The sequence below is a fragment of the Nanorana parkeri genome, unplaced genomic scaffold, assembly GCF_000935625.1.
Source record: "Nanorana parkeri isolate BGI_ZX_2015 unplaced genomic scaffold, ASM93562v1 scaffold1052, whole genome shotgun sequence".
Taxonomy (NCBI): Eukaryota; Metazoa; Chordata; class Amphibia; order Anura; family Dicroglossidae; genus Nanorana; species Nanorana parkeri.
In genome coordinates this window covers 367,485-387,275 of record NW_017307320.1, presented here as the reverse complement: position 1 = coordinate 387,275, position 19,791 = coordinate 367,485, and the positions used below count along the sequence as shown (strand labels likewise).

The following is a 19,791-nucleotide window of genomic DNA, read 5'->3' as shown; positions in this document are numbered from 1 at the left end:
TCCCTTCCGCTCCGGCTGGTGGAATGTCCTTTGGCATCCTCACGTATAATTTATGTCTATGGCAGCCTTTCGCAAACAGGATGCCATGGCACCCTTGCGTGCCTTCTGACTTCCTCAGAGGTGCCTTAAACTTTTTGCATAACATCATGTCTTTCCATGGTGTTGGTGGCCACGGACATTCGTCATGTTGCTACAGCTGCAACTCCTGATGTGATGCTAGGACTCTGATGTGAAGGGAGGACTGTCTGAGTGTGAAGGGGGCTTTTGATGTGAAGTGGGGCTCCTGATGCAAAAGTCGAACTTTGATGTGGAAGAGTTTGATATGAAAGGGGGGACTTTGATGTGAAGGGTGGCTCCTGATGTGAAGGGTGACTCCTGATGTGAAGGGTGACTCCTGATGTGAAGAGGGGCTCCTGATAAGAAGGGGGCTTCTGATGAGAAGGGGCTTCTGATGAGAAGGGAGGATAGTGATGTGAAGGGGAAACTCTGATGTGAATGAAGGGGGCACTGATGTGAAAGCAGGAGGCTCTGATGTAAAGGGGGCTCCTATTGAAAAGGGGGGTTGCTGATTTGAACGGTGACCCTGATGAAACCCACTATTCTTTTAGACTGGGGTGCCTCGAGCTTTTGAATACTTTTAAAGGGTGCCTTGACTGAAAGCACTGGTCTATGGAACCTGCACTAGACGTGATGACCTCAGTGGTTCTTACATGGCAAGAGCAAAAGAGAAGAGGCTGAGGGGACCAGTCTAGCAGCTTTGAGGGAGCAAGCAGGAGTGGGGATCAGGTAAGTAAAACAGCTTTTTCCTGTCCCCAAGGCATAAACAAGCCCCATTTGTCAGGATAGCCCCACTGCAATGGTAGTTTTTGGATTTGCCCGGAGATGGACTTGAAATGTTTTCCAATAAAAGCTTTCTAATTTAAAAAAATTGCTCCTATGTCCAGTTTGATAGTTTAACTAAATATTCATTGTAAAGCCTATAGATTTCTCAACCGGTGACTCTGCAGGAGGGAGGGATGTGTTACATAAATTCATATACGTGTGTGGGTTGGGCTGTGTGCTCTGCAGTTCTGGAAGAGAAGGACAAATCTCCTATTAACTGGAAAAGTTACTGATTAACTCCTACAGCACCAGAGACCAGGCTCCCTGATAAATTCTAAGCGGATATCTAAAAGGGGGCAGCAAGTTCATTCCCACATTCATCTTTCCACCCGTATCCTGCATTCTGCATTTGTGATAAGCTGACCAATGCATTTTATATTTCTAAGACATCTTTTGTAATAATTTTCACAGAGATTGCAAAACTCCGACATTCACTACTCTATTTATTGTCACTGGGTAGAATTTTTCTCCAAAGATCTGACTCCTGATGACTTTTTTTCTCCTCCCTCCCATCTCTTCTGCCCTTGAAGCAACATCATACATTGATTATTTATCAAGTTGAACTGTGGGCTACTCACAACTAGTGGTGACTGGTTGGCACTTTGCAGTAGAAGAGACAACGCTGAGAAGAGTGACACCGGAGATACACAATATATATTAGACACAGTCACACCATGGATATTAAATGAACAGGGTTCAACTGATACTTTCTGGATGGACTGATTAGTGTGAGTTACTACCAGCACTTTGTATGCAGCTTACATAGTGCAAACCTCTGATAAGAAGAGCTACATTGTATCCACATTGGAAACTGGTGACAAGGTAACATTGTCACACACCTCCATATCCTGGTTTACCTCTCTGCCTGGAAGACATGGAACACAAAATGCATCCCGATGTAAGTTTTCAGAAAAGATTGGGAAGGGATGGGATGGGAAGGGTAGTTGAACAATACTCTGTGAGGTGTATGATGTTGGATCCTTTTGCATATTTGATATAACTTGTATAATACCAGGTGTGTATATAGTACCAGGTGTGTGTATATATAGTACCAGGTGTATATATAGTACCAGGTGGGTTACTCCTCAATGTCTGGCTGTGCTATTATAAAGTAATCAGACAATACATGTGTCTTTTAAAGCTTATTTTAAGTATTTAGTTAGTTAAAATGTATGCAAACCTAAATATTTTTTCAGTATGTTTGGCAGCTTAACTCACTGTATACAGTTTTCTTTAAAGCGGACTTTCACCCCAAAAAACGTACTGCAAGCCTCCCCCCTCCGCTATTTAAAAAATCCCAATTATTTATTTATATTAACCTGGCCCTCCCCCTCCTGCCTCCAGACTAGTGATGAGCAGACTGAGCAATGTTTGATTTGCTGGACGTTTGCCATACAATTGACAAAAAAATTTATGAACCTCAATCGTAGCACCCAAACACACTGAAGTCTGTGGGAATTGAATATTGTTATTTTTTTTACGGGACTTTTGAAGGCCAATTTACAGGCTTTTGAAAAAAAAAAGGGCATGGGTAGCTGGACACTCCCATGGGAAGGCAGAAAGGCTTCAAAGGGCAACATTAAAAATAAACAATTACTTTAATTAACATTCTTGGTAGATGCCTTAAACCTTCATGTGACATGGCGCTAGGGCTGTCCCTATGGTATTTGCTGCCTCAATGTTGGTCCCGGGGGGGTGGGGGTGCTGGCAGGTAATGGCCCCTTCCAGGGGGAAGGGGTAATGTTGTGCTAAGTTTCATTTGAGGTGGGGTGGTTTGGAGGAGCTGATGCAGCACTGCGCTGTAAGTGGCTCCATTCATTGTCCCACCCAGCTCACTGACGTCACAGGTTGCCAGGAGCTTGGCGGGATGCAAGCCAGAGTGTCCCACTTAGCTTCGGGCAACTGCTGATGTCAGTGAGCTGGGCAGAAAGCCGCACAGAGCGTCACAGCTTGCTAAGAGCTCTTAGCAACTTAGGAGGCTGTGGCCAACCCCCATGCCATCACCACTACCACCCGGTCACCCCCCAACCGTCTTAGGCTACATCATTATAGGGAAAGCCCTGAGTGACGGACATGTAAGATGTACTACAGCAAAATTTACAACAAAATTAAAAAATTCAATTTGCTGATAAATGACATTTATCGGCTACCGTATATACTCGAGTATAAGCCGACCCGAATATAAGCCGAGGTACCTTTCCGGCCACCTAAATTAGGACCCGGAGACTGCCAGATGACCCCGCTCGGAGCGCCGCCCACCGGAGCAGCAGTGACGCGACGCTCGGCGAGATAAGTAAGAAGAAACCTGACCAGCGTACTCACTTTGCTCAGTACTCGAGACGCTGACTCGAGTATAAGCCGAGGGGGGCATTTTTCAGCACAAAAAATGGGCTGAAAAACTCGGCTTATACTCGAGTATATACAGTACTTTGTTTTGATAGTAAAAAAACGGTGTGGGTTTACCCCCAAAGATCCATAATAGACCCTTATCCTTGATGAGGTCTGGCATGCATTTTACTGGGGAACACTGCACAATGAAAACGCAGCAAAAACTATACATGACCCTTATTCAAGCATGCAGTCTGGTAAAAGGAAGGGAAGGAAGGAAGGGGGGGGTGGGTTAGCAACACGTGGCAAGATGATATGTGCCATGTTGATGGGGACAAGGACCTCATACCAACATCCGTGGCCCAGAAAATGTGGAGGTCTGAGGGGGAACATATTGGCATGTAGAAAGCCCCTCTATTGTAATCTGGAAGCCTCCTTTAACATAAGGGAGTCCCAGATATCCAGTTCCCCCCTACATGAATAAGTAAGGAGTATTTAGTACCCCTGGTTACTCATTCATGAACAAAAATGCAAAGTAAATAAAAGACGCCATAGAAAAAGTCCTTTATTTAAAACTCCCCCCAAAAAGTCACATGATGTAGATTCAATGTCAATCATGTCTTTCAGTGATTCTGATGAATTGCCAATCACGGTGAACAACCCACAACCACCCGCTGTCACAAACGTGACGACCTATGCTGGCGATCAGCTATCGCTCATACTCGGTGGAGTATAGTCATGATGACCATATTTTACAATGACGTCCATCAGCATCTCTGGCCCCTTTATTGAAGATCTCTACAGCAAATGTTAATGATATTTGGTAGTTAATTACATGAAATAGCAATATACCAAATTGGGATATTTCTGGGGGGTAGGGGTGATGTGCTTTAGAATGGTAGTAAGCTAGGTTGGGTAAGTGTTTATTTGATGATTTGTGCAAATTGCAGTTATTCATATTATCCAATTAGATTTGAATTAATGGCAGAAAGAGTTTCACATATACCTTTATCTTCTGCATCAAATTAAAATGGGAACAATAGACACCTTCATGATGGATGTGTTCAAATGTTATTGCTGGGGCCCCATTGAAAACCCGTGGGTGAGTTTGCCGGCCAAGATCTACCCAAACTGAAACATTCGTTTTAGTTGAAGTGAAACTTGAATATGAAGAAATCACTTATTTATGCTTTTTAAACAGCTCACCCAGAAAACAGATTTCTCTCTTAAGGTTTGCCTTTGACACTGCTGCAGGTTCTCTTATGACAACCACTTTATTGGCGCAGTTGTCAAACCTCCTCTGCTCCATTTGGTTCTGTAGACGGTGCTTTAGCTATATGTTATCTATCTCCTATGATCTGAGACCGACTGTAGTAAGGAGAAGAGGATGATTGGCTATCACTTTGCTAAAAGTACCAGAATTCTTCAGAAGGGATAGGGAACCCTATAAATGTATCTCAAGACAGTGGACAAGGATTTAGGTTACTTTTGTCCCAAAACTGAACACCAATTTTTTGCTCAGCACCATGGACATTTAGGAATTGTACATGGGTAATAAAATAAAACAAGTCAGAGGAAAGCCCCACCTCTTACTGTGATTAGCTCCCCTTTGTCATTTAACTGTCAAATACCAGACCCTCCACTGCCCACTGCAATTCTGGAATTTGACAATTCAGTGACAGTCCTGTATATGAAATCTACACCAAGGACTTCTTATGAAGATGAGATATGAATACGGAAGAGTGGTAAATCTAGATGACAACCACAATTACGTTGACATTTCACCTTAATAAATAAAGGGTCTTGCACAACTCAACAGGTAGCTTTATTACTTACAATCATGAATTTACTATGTATGTTTAATAAAAAGAGATATTTTATAGTCACACAAGATGTTCTCAGTGCTGATTTTGTATACTCAGCTTCATTGCTGATGAGAAACAAATGCTGGTTTTGGGCATTATATTGGTGTGTGGCCCTACAAATACTGACAGTTGAATAACACCAGACTGGGTTTAATATCCACTTGGACAGAAGTTGAGGCTCCTTGACTGGCCTGAACCTAAGAATCATGAAGCTCCACAGGGGCACAGGGTTCAGCCTGAAGACTAATATGCAGGGGGTCCACAGGGACACTGGCTTCAATTTGAAGACTGACTTGAAAGGGCTGCACAAGGACTCAGGACTCAGCTTAAATACTGACTTGCAGGGGCTCCATGGAGAGAAAGGCTTCAATTTAAGGTTTGAGTTGCAGGGGTTCCACAGGGGCACAGGATTCAATTTGAAGACCGACTTGCTGGGACTCCACAGGGACACAGGCTTCAATTTGAAGACCGACTCCACAGGGACAGGGGATTCAATTTGAAGATTGATATGCGGGGGCTCCACAGGAACACAGGATTCAATTTGAAAATATATATGCGGGGGCTCCACAGGGTTCAATTTGAACACTGACTTGCAGGGACTCCAGTCCAGAGGGACACAGGGCTCAGTTTGAAGATAGACATGCAGTATGTACATACAGGCTCCATGCTAGCTCTGTTGTTGCCTTTGAAATGTTTTAGGCTAGGTTTAGTTAAGGACTTCCTAAGGTTTGATATGAGCTGTGAACACAATACTCACTGATATGAGTATTGAACATGAGTCCTCTTAACACCTGACTGTAAGGTATACGCTTTGTAACGTAAGTACAATATTTTCACTTTCATACTCTGCCCCATAGTGGCCCATACACTGGTGAAGCATATGAGTGGCGATCTTGCCAACAGCTGCCAATCACACATTAGATTTAATTTCTCTGATATGACTTGTCCTTTTGGCAACTTTTGTATTTTTGATATATCAGCCTCTTTCTGTAAGGAGTGATGTCCTACAGTATTGCACAGCAAAAGATGAAAAGAAGGTGATTTCTGATTGCAATGGGAGATTGCACATTGCCCTTTCCACCATAAAAAATTTAATTTCTTGTATGCATTTACACTATACAGTATACGGGAACAGTATGGCGATGTGTCAGCTATTCTTCTAGCCAATGTGTTTGCATACTGTGCTGTGTCAATAGAGCCCAGACAAGTGGGAGTGTCATGAAAAAATATATAACCTTCACCTTGCATCCGTCTTTAGTTCTGTTAGAGGATTTGTCAGCTCATATATGTAAACCCTAACTAAATCACTTTTGGCTTGCTACATCAATTTGTATCATAAATAATTGCCTTTTTCTATTATAATATATGTTTCCAGCTTTTTTCAATTCTTTGTTACATCCTGCTGCTGATCTCCTGCTGTCTCTTTGAAGCCACTTTGGGGATGATTTACTAAAGGCAAACAGGCTGTTTACTTTACGGGGGAATTTTCACTTAGCTTAGTGAATGAGGTGAAGCTCTGCTGATTTCCATCATCCAATCATGTGCAAGCAAAACATACAGTGGGTTTTTTTTTCTTGCACGTGATTGGGCAATCTTTGCAAACTGACTAATGCAAAGCAAAAGTAAGGTAGCAGAAAATTCCCTTGCAAAATTAAAGTTCTATTTGCCTTTAGTAAATCTACCCCTTTTGTTCTACATGCATTCTGGCGATGGCTGCATGGCATTTTTCAGAGGGGTACCTGATGTTGATGAAAGTGGACTGTGCCTCTGTAATGTGTGTTGAAATTGCCATTTGGGGTCCCCATCAGAAGCCCCTGTGACATTGATGTGCAGGAGCACAACTGGGCGATGGGGACAGGGTGCTGTCACCTAATAACAGGAAGTCCCTAAACAAACATGGACCTTCATGGCAGGATCAACTCGAATTATTTTAACTAAAGCTACCGTTTGAAAAATATTGAAAATGAGCTGTAAAATGGTAAAGCGTATATAAGGCTTTTGTTAATTGGTTTTACATATACTTTAATACTAGGCCTCATCAGACAGAACGTATAACTAAACCCATGTTACAGTATGGGATGTAATTATAAAATGTTTGCAGAGTTGTTTGCTCTGCAAATATCTATATTGTAGATTATTGCATTATGACCACTAGATGGAACTGAGGAGCATAAGAAATTAATATGCTTCTCGGTTCCATCTAGTGGCCATAATACAGTACAAATCTATAATCTCTGTGAACAGTTACAGTATATACCCCTAGGTGTTAAGTTATAGTCATAGCCAGACAAAAATATTAGGAATCATAGCAGCACATTTCTGGCACTGAGAAGGCTAATGGTACTAGCAAGAGTCTAACATAGACAATGGAGAATTTCCCAGCATGCACCACACCTCTAGCTGTGGATGGTCATGCAATAGTACCACAGCTCATGCCATGGCATTACATACACAGTGAATAAGGGGGAGAACTTTCGTATTGCCATTTCCTAAAAAGGGATGTGTGAACATAACTTCTTCTGCGTGTGTTGTAAAGTAGTCACCGTTCCAAGCTCGCGTCCATGATGGACTACAATCTCAATACTATTTAGTAAACGAAACATGAGATTGTAGTCCATCACAGGAGCGAGCTTGGAGCGGTGACTACTTTACAACACACACAGGAACCATGGAGAACAAAAGTAGCCCCCCTCCAGAAGGAAGGACAGTGTCGGCACCAATTCAGAGATGATTTGAGGATCTACAGCCGAGTGATACACAAATAAGATACATTTTTGTGAATAGTTAAGGTACTTGGATGTATTTTTAAGATTTAACTCCTGGGTTTACTGTCACTTTAAATGTAATTTTGCATTTTAATGTTTTGTTTTTCTATTTTAGGTGGAGCAGATGCTGGCAGAGTTCCAGCTTCACGAAGAAGACCTGCAGGTATTGTTGGACAGGTTGCAGGCAGAGATGGATCGAGGTCTTCACCTGGAGACCAATGAAGAAGCTAGTGTGAAAATGCTGCCTACTTACGTACGATCTACACCTGATGGCTCTGGTGAGAAACCTAGGGTAGTGCCACACACAGAGGCTGCATGTCAATTTCAATGCATACACATCAGCATGTATGTATCATGTACAATTACTTTTATTTTTAGGAGCACTAACAGTGTTATTCACAAAGGGGTGAAGTGTTTGGAGAAGGCAGGAGAAGTGAACAATCTAGGACAACATAGGTGAACTGGAAAGTGAGCTGAATTGGAGAATTTTGCTAGATTGTTCCCTTCTCCTGCCTTCTCCACACTCTTCACCCTTTAGTAAATAACCCTGTAAATCTTCCTTATAACATTCCCAACTATACACATACAAGTGCCACTTTTTGATGTCTTTATTTGATGTATAGGGACCTTTTCTGTGCAGACTATCAATAGCTGCCATATCAGGCAAAAAATGGCACCAACAAGATCCGTGGTCATTTTCTTCTAATTGTTCACAGTACAGGAAGTCAACTTTGTGTTGGAAAACTACTTGCCCTACACCTTCATTTTAGTTTGCATTGTTTTTATGTTTCAACAAAAGTTTTACAATGTAGCAGTTCAATTTATAGAGGGTGGTTTTGATAGCAATCTTCTTGCAGACACTTCCTATGTTTGCTTTACACATCATTAAACCATCCAATAAAGATATAAACAGCTGATAGTAAAAAAAAAAAAAAGTCCTATATACTCTGGTGATCAGTAGTTCAACTGACTGTTATAACTCTGCTAATATCCATGGGTTGTCCCCACACTACATAAAGAAACACCTACATAAGTCCCAATCAAATAACAGAGATGATAAGAACTGGTAGAGATCTAAAGCCGTTTAGTATAGCAGCAGTTACCATCAGCCATTTCATACTGTAAGTAAAGGGGACAGGGTGCAAAACCCCATCTGCAAAGATAATGTTCTAACTATAAACAGAAATGGTAAAGAAAATAGGAAACTATAAAAGAGAGAGGAAATAAGAGTGACTGGAAAAAGAAAAAGAAAGAAAGCGTGCATGAGGTCTTCACATCTGGAGTTGCATGGAGCAATTATAGCGGGTCCATGGATCGCAACTGGGTCCAAATTTAGTTTGATTATTATGTAGTATGATTGTCAACTTGTTGTTGACTATGATCTAGTTCAATGTGTGTTTAAGTTAGTCTAGAGCAGTGGTTCTCAACCGGTGTAACCTCAGGACCCACATTTGTCCTTGGTCATTAAGTCACGACCCAAGTTGAACTGCAATGGAATGCACGGCATGTGTCACCTCGCGTTCCGATGGGCGATAAAACTGTGGGTGGGAGATGCACTTGGGATGCCATTCAAATAAATGGCAATGCGCTCCCACACCAGAATGCGCTGTGACGGAGCGCCATCCATATTTGCATCACCTGTAGAAGTGCCAGGAGCCAAAATGTGACATCACTCCGCTCCAGGCACCTCTACAGGACACGCAAGGGTGCTGTAGAGAATGCACGTATGAATAGAGCTCCCTCACGGCCATAACCCCAGCCCACCCCACCCCACCTCAAGCTGACACTTGGGCAGCATATTTTGAATGGCTGCTCGGTGCGAGAACTGACAGTGTTAAGCTTGGGTGAGGCAGAGGAGACTCTCACCTTGAAAATTGGAAGGCAAGCGGCAACCCACTGAACACAGGGTCGCGACCCACTTTTGGGTCACGACCCACCACTTGAGAACCAAGGGTCTAGAGGTACCAAAGGCTTATGTCAGGTTCTAGCAATAGCTATTCTAGCTACTTCGTAACAACATATCCTCAGGGTACTACACCTTAATTTTACATATGTTTTATCCTAATAATCTGCAAAATTTTTACATCAATCAATTCTACTAAAACCTCTTTTATATGAACTGTTATTTGAAACGTATACCGTTTAAATGTGATGCCCATTTAATAAGAGAAAGAAGGAACCTACACCAACCAATCATCTTTCAGTGCCGTGGCTCTACGTATGATCTAAACTAATTTGAAATAATCGTAACCAAACTAATTCAAAATCTAGATGCCTGTTAGAGTATAACTGCACCTATAAAAGGCTGTTATGTAGCATTGTCAACAATGTCTCACTGGATTGGGTACAGCTTATATTAAAACTTTAAGGGGAGAGGGGGGAGCAAGCTAAAAAAGATGTGTAACTGTACCATAAGGTAGGTAACAAAGCGGTACAGTGCATTGCTATTTTCAATAAATAGGCCCAGAGAAATTCTGTGATATTGAAAATGATACTAATAATAACGATGTGGTACCCAGGACAAGTCTACTTCTAGGTGGAGTTAATCAATTTAACAGGAAAACTTCATGTACACTGCCTGGCCCAAAGACGTCATCACCTGGATTTAGCTAAGCAAATAGGTCAAAGCCTGTCATTGGATAATAGGTCTAGGTTCAGCAAAGTTATGTTCCCCAAAAAATGAGGTCGGCTGCCGACTTGAATATACTGAATAACCAGGTTTTTACATTAATTGATTTTTTCTTCCCTGATGGCACATTTGGCATATTCCAAGATGGCAATGTCAGGATTCATCGGGTTCAGATTGTGAAAGAGTGGTTCAGAGAGCATGAGATATCATTGTCACACATGGATTGGCCACCAGAGTCCAGACCTTAACCCCACTGAGAATCTTTGGGATTTGCTGGAGAAGACTTTACGCAGTGGTCCCATCGTCACTGCAAAGGTCTTAATGCTACTCTGGATGGAAAAGAATGCTGTGACATTGCATAAACCTATCGAAATAATGCCACGTCGAATGTGTGCTGTAATCACAAGCTAAAGGAACTTAGAAAGTAGGAAGTGGCTACAGAGGAAGGAAGTGAGTGGAATCCACATGTGACTTCTAATACAAATGGCTGTGGGAGTAAGCAACTAAGTTGATTAAAATCCATGCAATGTACAGTATGTAACCATACCTCCCAAGAAGGACTTTCCTCTGTCCCTCTTTTCTCCTCAGTTGTCTCTCTTTTTGATCCGATTTACTGTATAGATATCTATAAAAAGGTTCTATTTATCTACCAAAAGTGTTATTCTGCACTAAAACTTTTATTTCATAGTGAATGTTTGCTATTTCAAAAAGCCGCTATAAAGGAAATGTAATGGTTAAAATAATTCTGGGTTTAACCAATCCTTTTCTGGCATATGAATTCTTAATGGTCCCAATAACTGGTGGTGCAGCAGTGGTGTGTCCATTGCCTAAATACATTGTGACGGAAGGTGTCTCTCTTTCTCACCTCAGAAAGCTGGGAGGTTTATGTAACTGACTATAAGAGGATTGTTACACTTTAATAAGTCAGGCCTTACAGTAATCTTAGAATCTCCTATTTTCTGCCATTTTCCTATTTTCCTTTTCATTTCTTGCCTCCATCTTTGAACAGGATCCGTGGAAGCAGCAACAATTTTCTAGGATATGATTTTCTCTCACTTTGTGGAGATTTACTCAATTCCTGTTGCGTCTACGTGGTCTGCTTCTATTCATTTATTTAAAACCTTTATCCCAAAAGGGGAAAAAAACTGTTGCTGTAACTACCTAAAAAAAGGTGTTAGCTGGAGTGCGGCATTCATTTGTTAGTCATGTCCATCTAAATCTGTTAATCCATCTAACACTACCCTCCCCACGGGGTGACAGTGCTGCTGTTCAAGGGTAGCTCCATTGCACCTCCATAGGCCAGGAAGTGTGTTACTGGCCGCATCGCCAGGTGAAAATAAAGAAAACAAATGTTAACTATTCAGCCACAACATCTGAGGATTAGTAAACTGTGAAATATTCCATTTTTGTTTTTTGGGTTTGGATACACTTTAGTGTTATTAAAAATGACCGTTTCTTTTAAAACAGTAGTCATTTTCTATAAAATTCAATATGGCAACTTGGAGGTGTTCTTCTGAACATAGTTGGTATGCAGAGCCCCCCCTCCCCCCCCCCCTAAATGTCACTACCTGCTTCTTCTGTGATTAGCCTTTTGATTTTCCCAGAAGTCTGCACTAAGTAAAATTTGAGGTGTCCCTTACAAAAGATATTCCGTTTTTTTAAGATACTCTTTAAGGGTTAATTACTCCTAAACGGATGCTGACACTGCAACGTTCCTATTACAACACGGAAAGTTCACTAGCTGATTATAACAAACCCAGAGCCTCCTATTCAGGGATCAGTTTGGAAAGTACATGTTGCAACCAGCTGCTATTTCTTCAGAAGAGTAACAGGTCGGAGTCTGCAGCAAAGTTTATTAAAATCCTTCCAATGGACATTGATCACCCAGAGAGGAATGATTTTTTTCAACAAAAATGGAGTTACTTTATTAATTTGGCAAGTACCGTAGGTTAATGTACGGGACATCATGAGGTTTTCATAATACATGGAAGCGTCAATCATCTCACGTTATTTTGTGGACTTTAGCGCTAAAGAATGATATGCTCATTAGCCAGTGACTGGGCACAGTGCTCGTCACCACTGTGAAAACAAACACTGGTCTTGTGCAAACAGTGACTGCACTTCTGCCTGTGTCCTTCACCCCCCAGCACAGCGCCCTAATGATTCCTGTCCTCTCTCTTTCTTCTTTACAAATCTTTTATTTACTGATGAGAAATGTGCCCGGCTGCTGTGCGGTGGGACCGCAGCCAGTAATTGAGGTTATACAATGTCACAGGTTAATGGCTGTCGCTGCATGAGCAGTTTGTAAACACTGGAATACAGAATAGTTGTCGGTTGCTATATAGCACCGGCTGCCTTATGTTACTGTTCAGCCGCACTATGTACGATAAAGCGGACATTTCCCCATATCTTCAAAATAACAGCAAACACACCTTTAGAAATGTTTAGTAACGACAATATACAAACACATACTTCTAGATAATTGCCGGCTTTTTGTTCTCACATTGGCAATTTTAACTAGGGGCAGGTTACTATATCTAAATTTACTTCCTGGAACATGTGACTAGGACATGTGACCATCATCTCAGGGGAGGAAAATGCCTTTCCCTGAGATCTCACGAGATTACAGATGAGATTTCCCAGCAATGCTCTGCTGATGTAACCTTCCCAGAATGCAATGCTTGGGCTGGAGTATTTCATTTGTGCCAAAAAGGGCCAGGAACGGGAAAAAAAAGAAATTGTATGTAAAATAAAATAAAGGTTTGTTTAAGTAATGAATGTGAGATGATTTCATATCAGCGTGCAGAGCTGTATGCTGATGTGATTCTTAGCCAAAGGGGGTAAAGCGCCACTGTACGTGAAAAAGGGAATGCATATTGTTCTTGTATGCACTTTGTTCCTTTATTTGTAACAAATATATATATTTTTAATTTTCTTTATTTAGGCAACTAATAAATTGTAAAACAGTAAACTAGTTACTGTTTGCAGCCAGTAGGTAGACCTTTTACCATGTTTACCAGGCTAAAGTTACCTGCTTTGCTAAAAATAATAAAAATATTGTGTACAGAGCTAAATAGCTGATGGTCAAATTGCACTCGCCCGTGGAATCAATAATCTCTCCCTGTTCTATAAAGCAATACCAGGTCTGTATGAAGTTTTAGTGACCATGACTAAAAGACAATTTAAAAGTGAGAACTTAATGCTGTGATCTCTCAGAATGCTCGGCAGAACCAGTGCCATGGGAGCACCCTATATGTGTTATGTGTTATATACTCGTACTCGCCCAAAGGCTCCAATGCCTAGCCCTATACCTGAGCTTCCGGTATCAGGAAGCTGGGCAGCAAGTCATTACACGCTGCACGGCTTCCTGATTGGCTGGGCAGGCGGCTCTATGGGCCAATCAGGAAGACGGGCAGCATGTAATGATGCACTGCCTAGCTTCCTGATTGGTCGGGAAGCCGACCAATTAGGAAGCCGGACGGCGAGTCAATACCCAGCCCCCGGCTTTCTGGTGAAGAGGGAGCATGGAGCCAGCTTCCCGGCCAATCACGAAGCCAGGGCGCCGTGTAATGACGTGTTGTCTGGCTCCCTGATTGGCCAGCTTTGACCAATCAGGAAGCCGGGCAACGAATCATTACACAGCGCCCGGCTTTCTGATTGGGTAGAAAGCCGGCTCCATGCTCCCTCGTCACTTGGTGACGGCTTTCTTGCTAATCCTTGCTAATCGGGGCCGAAAAAAATATCAATACTCATATTCAATACCGAAAAACCGGTATCTGTGCGTACCTACAAATAATAAATAGATATAAAACATCAGATTAATAAACTTTTAAAAATAAATCTGACCCTATCCATTATATCCCTATATTGTAGGCCATCAGCATGTACTATAAGGTCCATAGAATGAATGGGAGTGCAAAGGGCACATGTATGCCCCAACTAGGAATACTTTACAAGGGGATGTGTGAGTATAGGTGGTGAGATGGGGAAGTAGTGGCCAAAGGTGCAGTTACACTTTAAATATAAGTCATATTAAAGGACAATTTGAGAAAATGTGGAACAAGGATGAGTAAGATTACCTCCCTTCCACCCTTTCAGGAACATGGCAGTTTTATATGGAGGTAACAAGGTATTTCTGGATTTCTGTTTTCTGCTAATACTTCAGAATACTCAGTTCAATACACAGCTGCAGGTTGAATAACTCAACTCAGACTTCATTATCAGCTGTAAACTAGATTTCTCTGTCCTAACAAAGAGTTAAAACCTTTGAGGCATTGTGTATTAATGAGAGGAAGCTCAAACTGTCCCTCAGTTTGTCCCTCTAGTTTCCCTCTGAAACTGCTCAGCGGGCACAAAGGCCTTCACCAAAGAAACAACTAAAGTGTAAGAAATATAGTTTTAAAAATATTTTTAGTAGGGATGCATCGATACCACTTTTTTAGTAGTACTCGCAGATACCAATTACCGATACTTTTTCTTAAAGGGACAGGTCACATTATTTCTAAAGCAATACAAACTAATGCTTTAAGGTTACTTTCTTAATATTATGATTCATGAGATGATGAGGGAGCATGACGCCGGCTTCCCGGCCAATCAGAATGCCGGGCGCTGCGTCATTACACGGCGCCTGGCTTCCGGATTTGCTAGCTTCCTGTCCGATCGGGAAGCCGGGCAGCGCGTCATTGCACGCTACCCGGCTTCCTGATTGGCCGGGAAGTCGGCTCCATGCTCTCTCATCACAAGTGACGAGAGAGCATGGAGCCGTTTCCTGGCCAATCAGGAAATCGGGCAGCGTGTAATGATGCGCTGCCTGGCTTCCTGATACAGGAAGTACTCGTGCTAGGTATCGGAGCATTTGGGCGAGTATGAGTACTCACCCAAATACTCGGTATCGGCACCGATACCGATACTAGTATCGGTATCGGTGCATCCCTAATTTTTAGGTATGCTGTGTGAATGGGAACACATAACAAACATATAGAGGGGTTTTCTCAAATTTGACAGTAAAAGTGGAAATCCACCTTAAGGGTTCGCTCACTAGAGCTAGACCTGGTTTGCTTAAACTGTATTTCCACTTTACTTAGGATAACACCTATTTTATGTTTGTTACATGTTTCTCATTTACATAAAAAATTTAATTGCTGCTTGCACAAAACACACAAAACATTTTAAGTTGTTCTCGATCACTTGCATTCAACAAATTTTTTGGTGCTAACTTCTTGGCGTATCATATTGCTTAATTGAATTGTGCATATTATTGCAACTTTGTCTTTGGTTGATTCGTCTAGAGGTTGGTGACTTTCTGGCCTTGGATCTCGGTGGCACAAATTTCCGTGTGATGCTGGTGAAAGTCGGAGAGGATCTGGATGGACTGTGGAAAGTAGACACAAAGCACAAAATGTATTCGATTCCTGAGGATGCGATGACAGGAACTGCAAAGATGGTGAGAAGTGATTTGTTGCCGTTTGTCCCCATTGGAGACATGTCTCTAAATTTTCTGTCCCTAGAGGAAACCAATAGAAAATATTTCTAGTGGGGACAAAGACAAAACTTTTTTCAACTAGGGGTATATATATAATCATTTGCACGGCATTAGGGTACTGGGCTTACGAACTGTGGGTGGGAGGTGCGTTTGGGGTACCTATCAAATGAATGGCACCAGAATGCACGGTAGGTGCAATTGATTGGTACATTGCGTTAATTGCACTGTACTAGTGTGAAGAGGGCCTCAAAACACTGAGCCTCTCACCTAGAAAAGTGGAAGGCACACGGCGACCCATTGAACACGGGGTCGCGACCCACTTTTGGGTCACGACCCACCAGTTGAGAACCAAGGGTTTATATAAACTTTAAATACTGCTGTAACTCAATAAAAAGTGATATTAAAACTAAACTCAGGAGTTACAACCCTAAAAATGCATTCACTATTAACAAAAATGTATCTTATTTGTGTATCACTCGGCTGTAGATCCTCAAATCTGAATTGGTGCTGACGCTGTCCTTCCTTCTAGTGGGTGGCTACTTTTATTCCCCATGGTCCCTGTGTGTGTTGTAAAGTAGTCACCGCTCCAAGCTCACTCCTGTGATGGACTATAATCTCATGTTTAGTTTGCTAATTTGTATTGAGATTGTAGTCCATCACAATAGCGAGCTTGGAGTGGTGACTACTTTACAACACACACAGGGACCATGGGGAACAAAAGTAGCCCCCCTCCAGAAGGAAGGACAGTGTCAGCACCAATTCAGAGATGATTTCAGGATCTATAGCCGAGTAATACACAAAGATGATACATTTTTGTTAAAATTAAGGAACTTAAATACATTTTTAAGATTTACCACCTGAGTTTGGTATAATTTCGAATGTAATAGCAGTTAAATACCACATTATGGCCACTAAATGTAGCTAAAGAGCATAAATACTTTTTATCATTTCAGCTCCCTTTTTAGCATTTCTGTGTTTAACTTTCATTTCTAGCTCCGGTTTGAATGTGATCAGTTACTGTGATGTGACACAGAGAATTCCTATTTTCAGACACATTATTGGCCCCTGCACCCCACAGCTCATACAGTAATGTAGGTTACTACAAAGCATGCTGATACACTCTTCCAGTGCACGTGTGCTGTGTGCATAGCTGTGTGCTACAAATAAAAGAGTAGCAGCTATGTGAGGTGTCTTGTGGGCCTGTTCATTTTGAATGGGCTATCAACTCACTTCAATGCATGAAAAAAATGCAGCACAACGCAACATGCAGAGCAACTGTTGTATGGATGCTGCGCAGCCCCGAATCATTCCACGTCTTGTACTGCCACTAGATAAAAAAGCTCTTGTTGGTCAATTTCTTGTCTTGTATCTCCAAAAAAAGTGCTGTCCATTTTGGTCTTTGCAGAACCCAACTAATACAAAGTCTGATCATCGTATGGAGTACAGATGGTGATTTCTCCTTCTCAGTAATGTAAAAATAAATGATAAACATATAGGGAATGCTCCCACCTATGGCCATGATATGAAAGAATGGATGACAATGCCAGTGGCAGTAACCAGCAAATAGATGGACATTGGGTGCTTATAGATGGAAGTTTCTAAAATAACTTTCTTCTATAGAAAGCATTCAATGTTACTGGTTCCTGGTTCCAGATAGATCCATGATTCTTATACTGACCGTTCTCTCTCTCCCCAGCTGTTTGATTACATTGCTGAATGTATCTCTGATTACCTGGACCAGCAGAACATGAAGCACAAGAAGCTCCCGCTGGGATTTACCTTCTCCTTTCCTGTTAGACATGAAGACATTGACAAGGTAATGCAACTAGAATGGGGCAATAACCTAATATAACAGAACCACTGCAGTGTGCACAGGATGCATGGATGGGCTTATTCAACAAAACATTGAAAGGAGCAAAGGGCGCACTTGTATAGTTGGCTCAAACCCCAAGTGTGTCCCTGGGATGCATCCTGCAGATCTTTAGGATGCTAAATTTGGAGGAATTTTTGTAAGCTACACTTTTGAAGTCCCAAAGACAGATATAAGTGACATTAATTCAGGTCTGAGATCATTAATACATCATTATATGTGTTATTTTGAAGGCAAGCAGTGTAAGTTCCTGAAGTTGACCTGGTATAAGCCTCAGCATTGCCTGTAAAGCATGGTTGGAGTGTGAGAGGAACAAGCAGTACAAGGGTCCAATCAGTTGATGTGATGACAAGGAGTATGCTGATAGAATAGCTCATCAATTGCTGCTTCTCCTTTCACTGTCCAGTCACAGGCTGGGACAGGTCTACGGAAACCTGAGCTCAGACGAAGTGTGTTAAATTATGCTGGCTATCAGACTACAGAAATTTAGCGGCAGAAATAGGACTGCAAAGGAAATCTCTCCCTTAAAGCTGAATATTGCAGCAAAAGCTGATTTTTTATTTTTTTTATTTTATTTTGTAAGGGGCTATAAAAGGTTCAGAGTAAAGACACACTAACATTGGCTCATTGCTCATGATAATAACCATTATTTCTATGCAGGGCATACTTCTGAACTGGACCAAAGGTTTTAAAGCGTCAGGAGCAGAGGGAAACAATGTGGTTGGGCTGCTAAGAGATGCCATCAAGAGACGAGGGGTAAGAGACGACGCCACTATACATCGCCATTAGTATCCATCATGTATCTACAATCATTTAGAAAGGAGAGAAAACATCTTATTTGGTGCCGTGAAATAGTTTATGCGAGTCTCCTACAGTGTACCAAATACAGGTTACACTGTTTAGGACTCCCCCAAATTTTAATAGAACTCATCAAGCTTTTATTGTTGTCTGCATCTCCTTTGAAGAGATTCACTTATTTTGTGCTCAGCGGGTTAGGAAGCGAGGGGATATCTTCAGCAGCTAGCAGGGAGCAATTAAAGGAGAAGTATGAGGTGAGTGAAAATCACTCATCCTCATAGTTCGAGCCGACGTGTGACAATGAAACTGTTACACGTCAGCTCAATAGGTCGGGAAGTGAGCAAACACATACCGTCGCTCACACACTTCTCGATCATCTCCCTGCAGAGAGCCGTGACTGTCACTCACGGCTCCCTGCAAGGATTCCCCCCCCGCTTCGATCCTTCAGCGCTGACTGGAAGAACGGACGGCAGAGAAGACGTGCACAGGTGGCTCTGCCTCTAGATAGGCAGAGCCCGCTGTCATTCACGCAGCTGGGTGGATCTCGACAGCATTGTCTGGATCCGTCCCGGCTGCGGCGGTCTCAGTATACCGCGAGCTGTTGCTCGTGATATACTGAGCTTTAGCTCATGAGAGGAGGTTAGTATATGTCCTCCCGTGACTAAGAGAACTATGGGGAAAAACACTGACCCCATAGTTTTCTTTTAAAGCACTACTTTCTAGTAAAGCAGGGAAGGTTTAGAACTTCTAGTATTGTATTAATGGCTATCTGTGATCCAATTGGGAGATTTCCCTCTGATGATCACTAGAACAGGAAGTAAAGGAAATCTCTGAAAAAGGCTTATAAATATCAATACATATCCAGAAGGTTTATAACCACACTCTCAAAAACAAACAACTCGACTTTAAAGCAAACCTAAAGTCAAAACATGGCTTTGAACCCTTGCTAAAAATTATTCTGTATACAAATCTTGGTACAATAGGCGCACCACATTTGTGGTTAATGAGAGATGGTCTCCTTACGCTGGTGGTTGCTGAATAGAATGTTGTTACCTTGGTGGTCATTAGGAGGAATACCCACACTGGGGGTCCATATAGTGCATTTATACATCCAGGGACAGTGGGGAGAATGCTGTTTACATTGGTGGTTAATGAAAAGAATCCCCCCCCCC

The 19,791-nt window shown here is 42.0% G+C and overlaps 1 protein-coding gene across 1 annotated transcript in view; it reads left to right on the top strand.

Moving 5' to 3' along the window:
- The first annotated feature begins 1,754 nt into the window (after positions 1-1,754).
- The window catches only part of GCK (glucokinase), a 24,669-nt gene continuing 6,632 nt past the window's right edge, over positions 1,755-19,791 (top strand). The window contains exons 1-5 of the mRNA XM_018567464.1: positions 1,755-1,780; positions 7,956-8,118; positions 15,758-15,912; positions 17,648-17,767; positions 18,482-18,577. Coding sequence (XP_018422966.1) covers positions 1,757-1,780; positions 7,956-8,118; positions 15,758-15,912; positions 17,648-17,767; positions 18,482-18,577 — 558 coding nt within the window. The 5' untranslated portion in view covers positions 1,755-1,756. The remainder of the gene's footprint in view (positions 1,781-7,955; positions 8,119-15,757; positions 15,913-17,647; positions 17,768-18,481; positions 18,578-19,791) is intronic.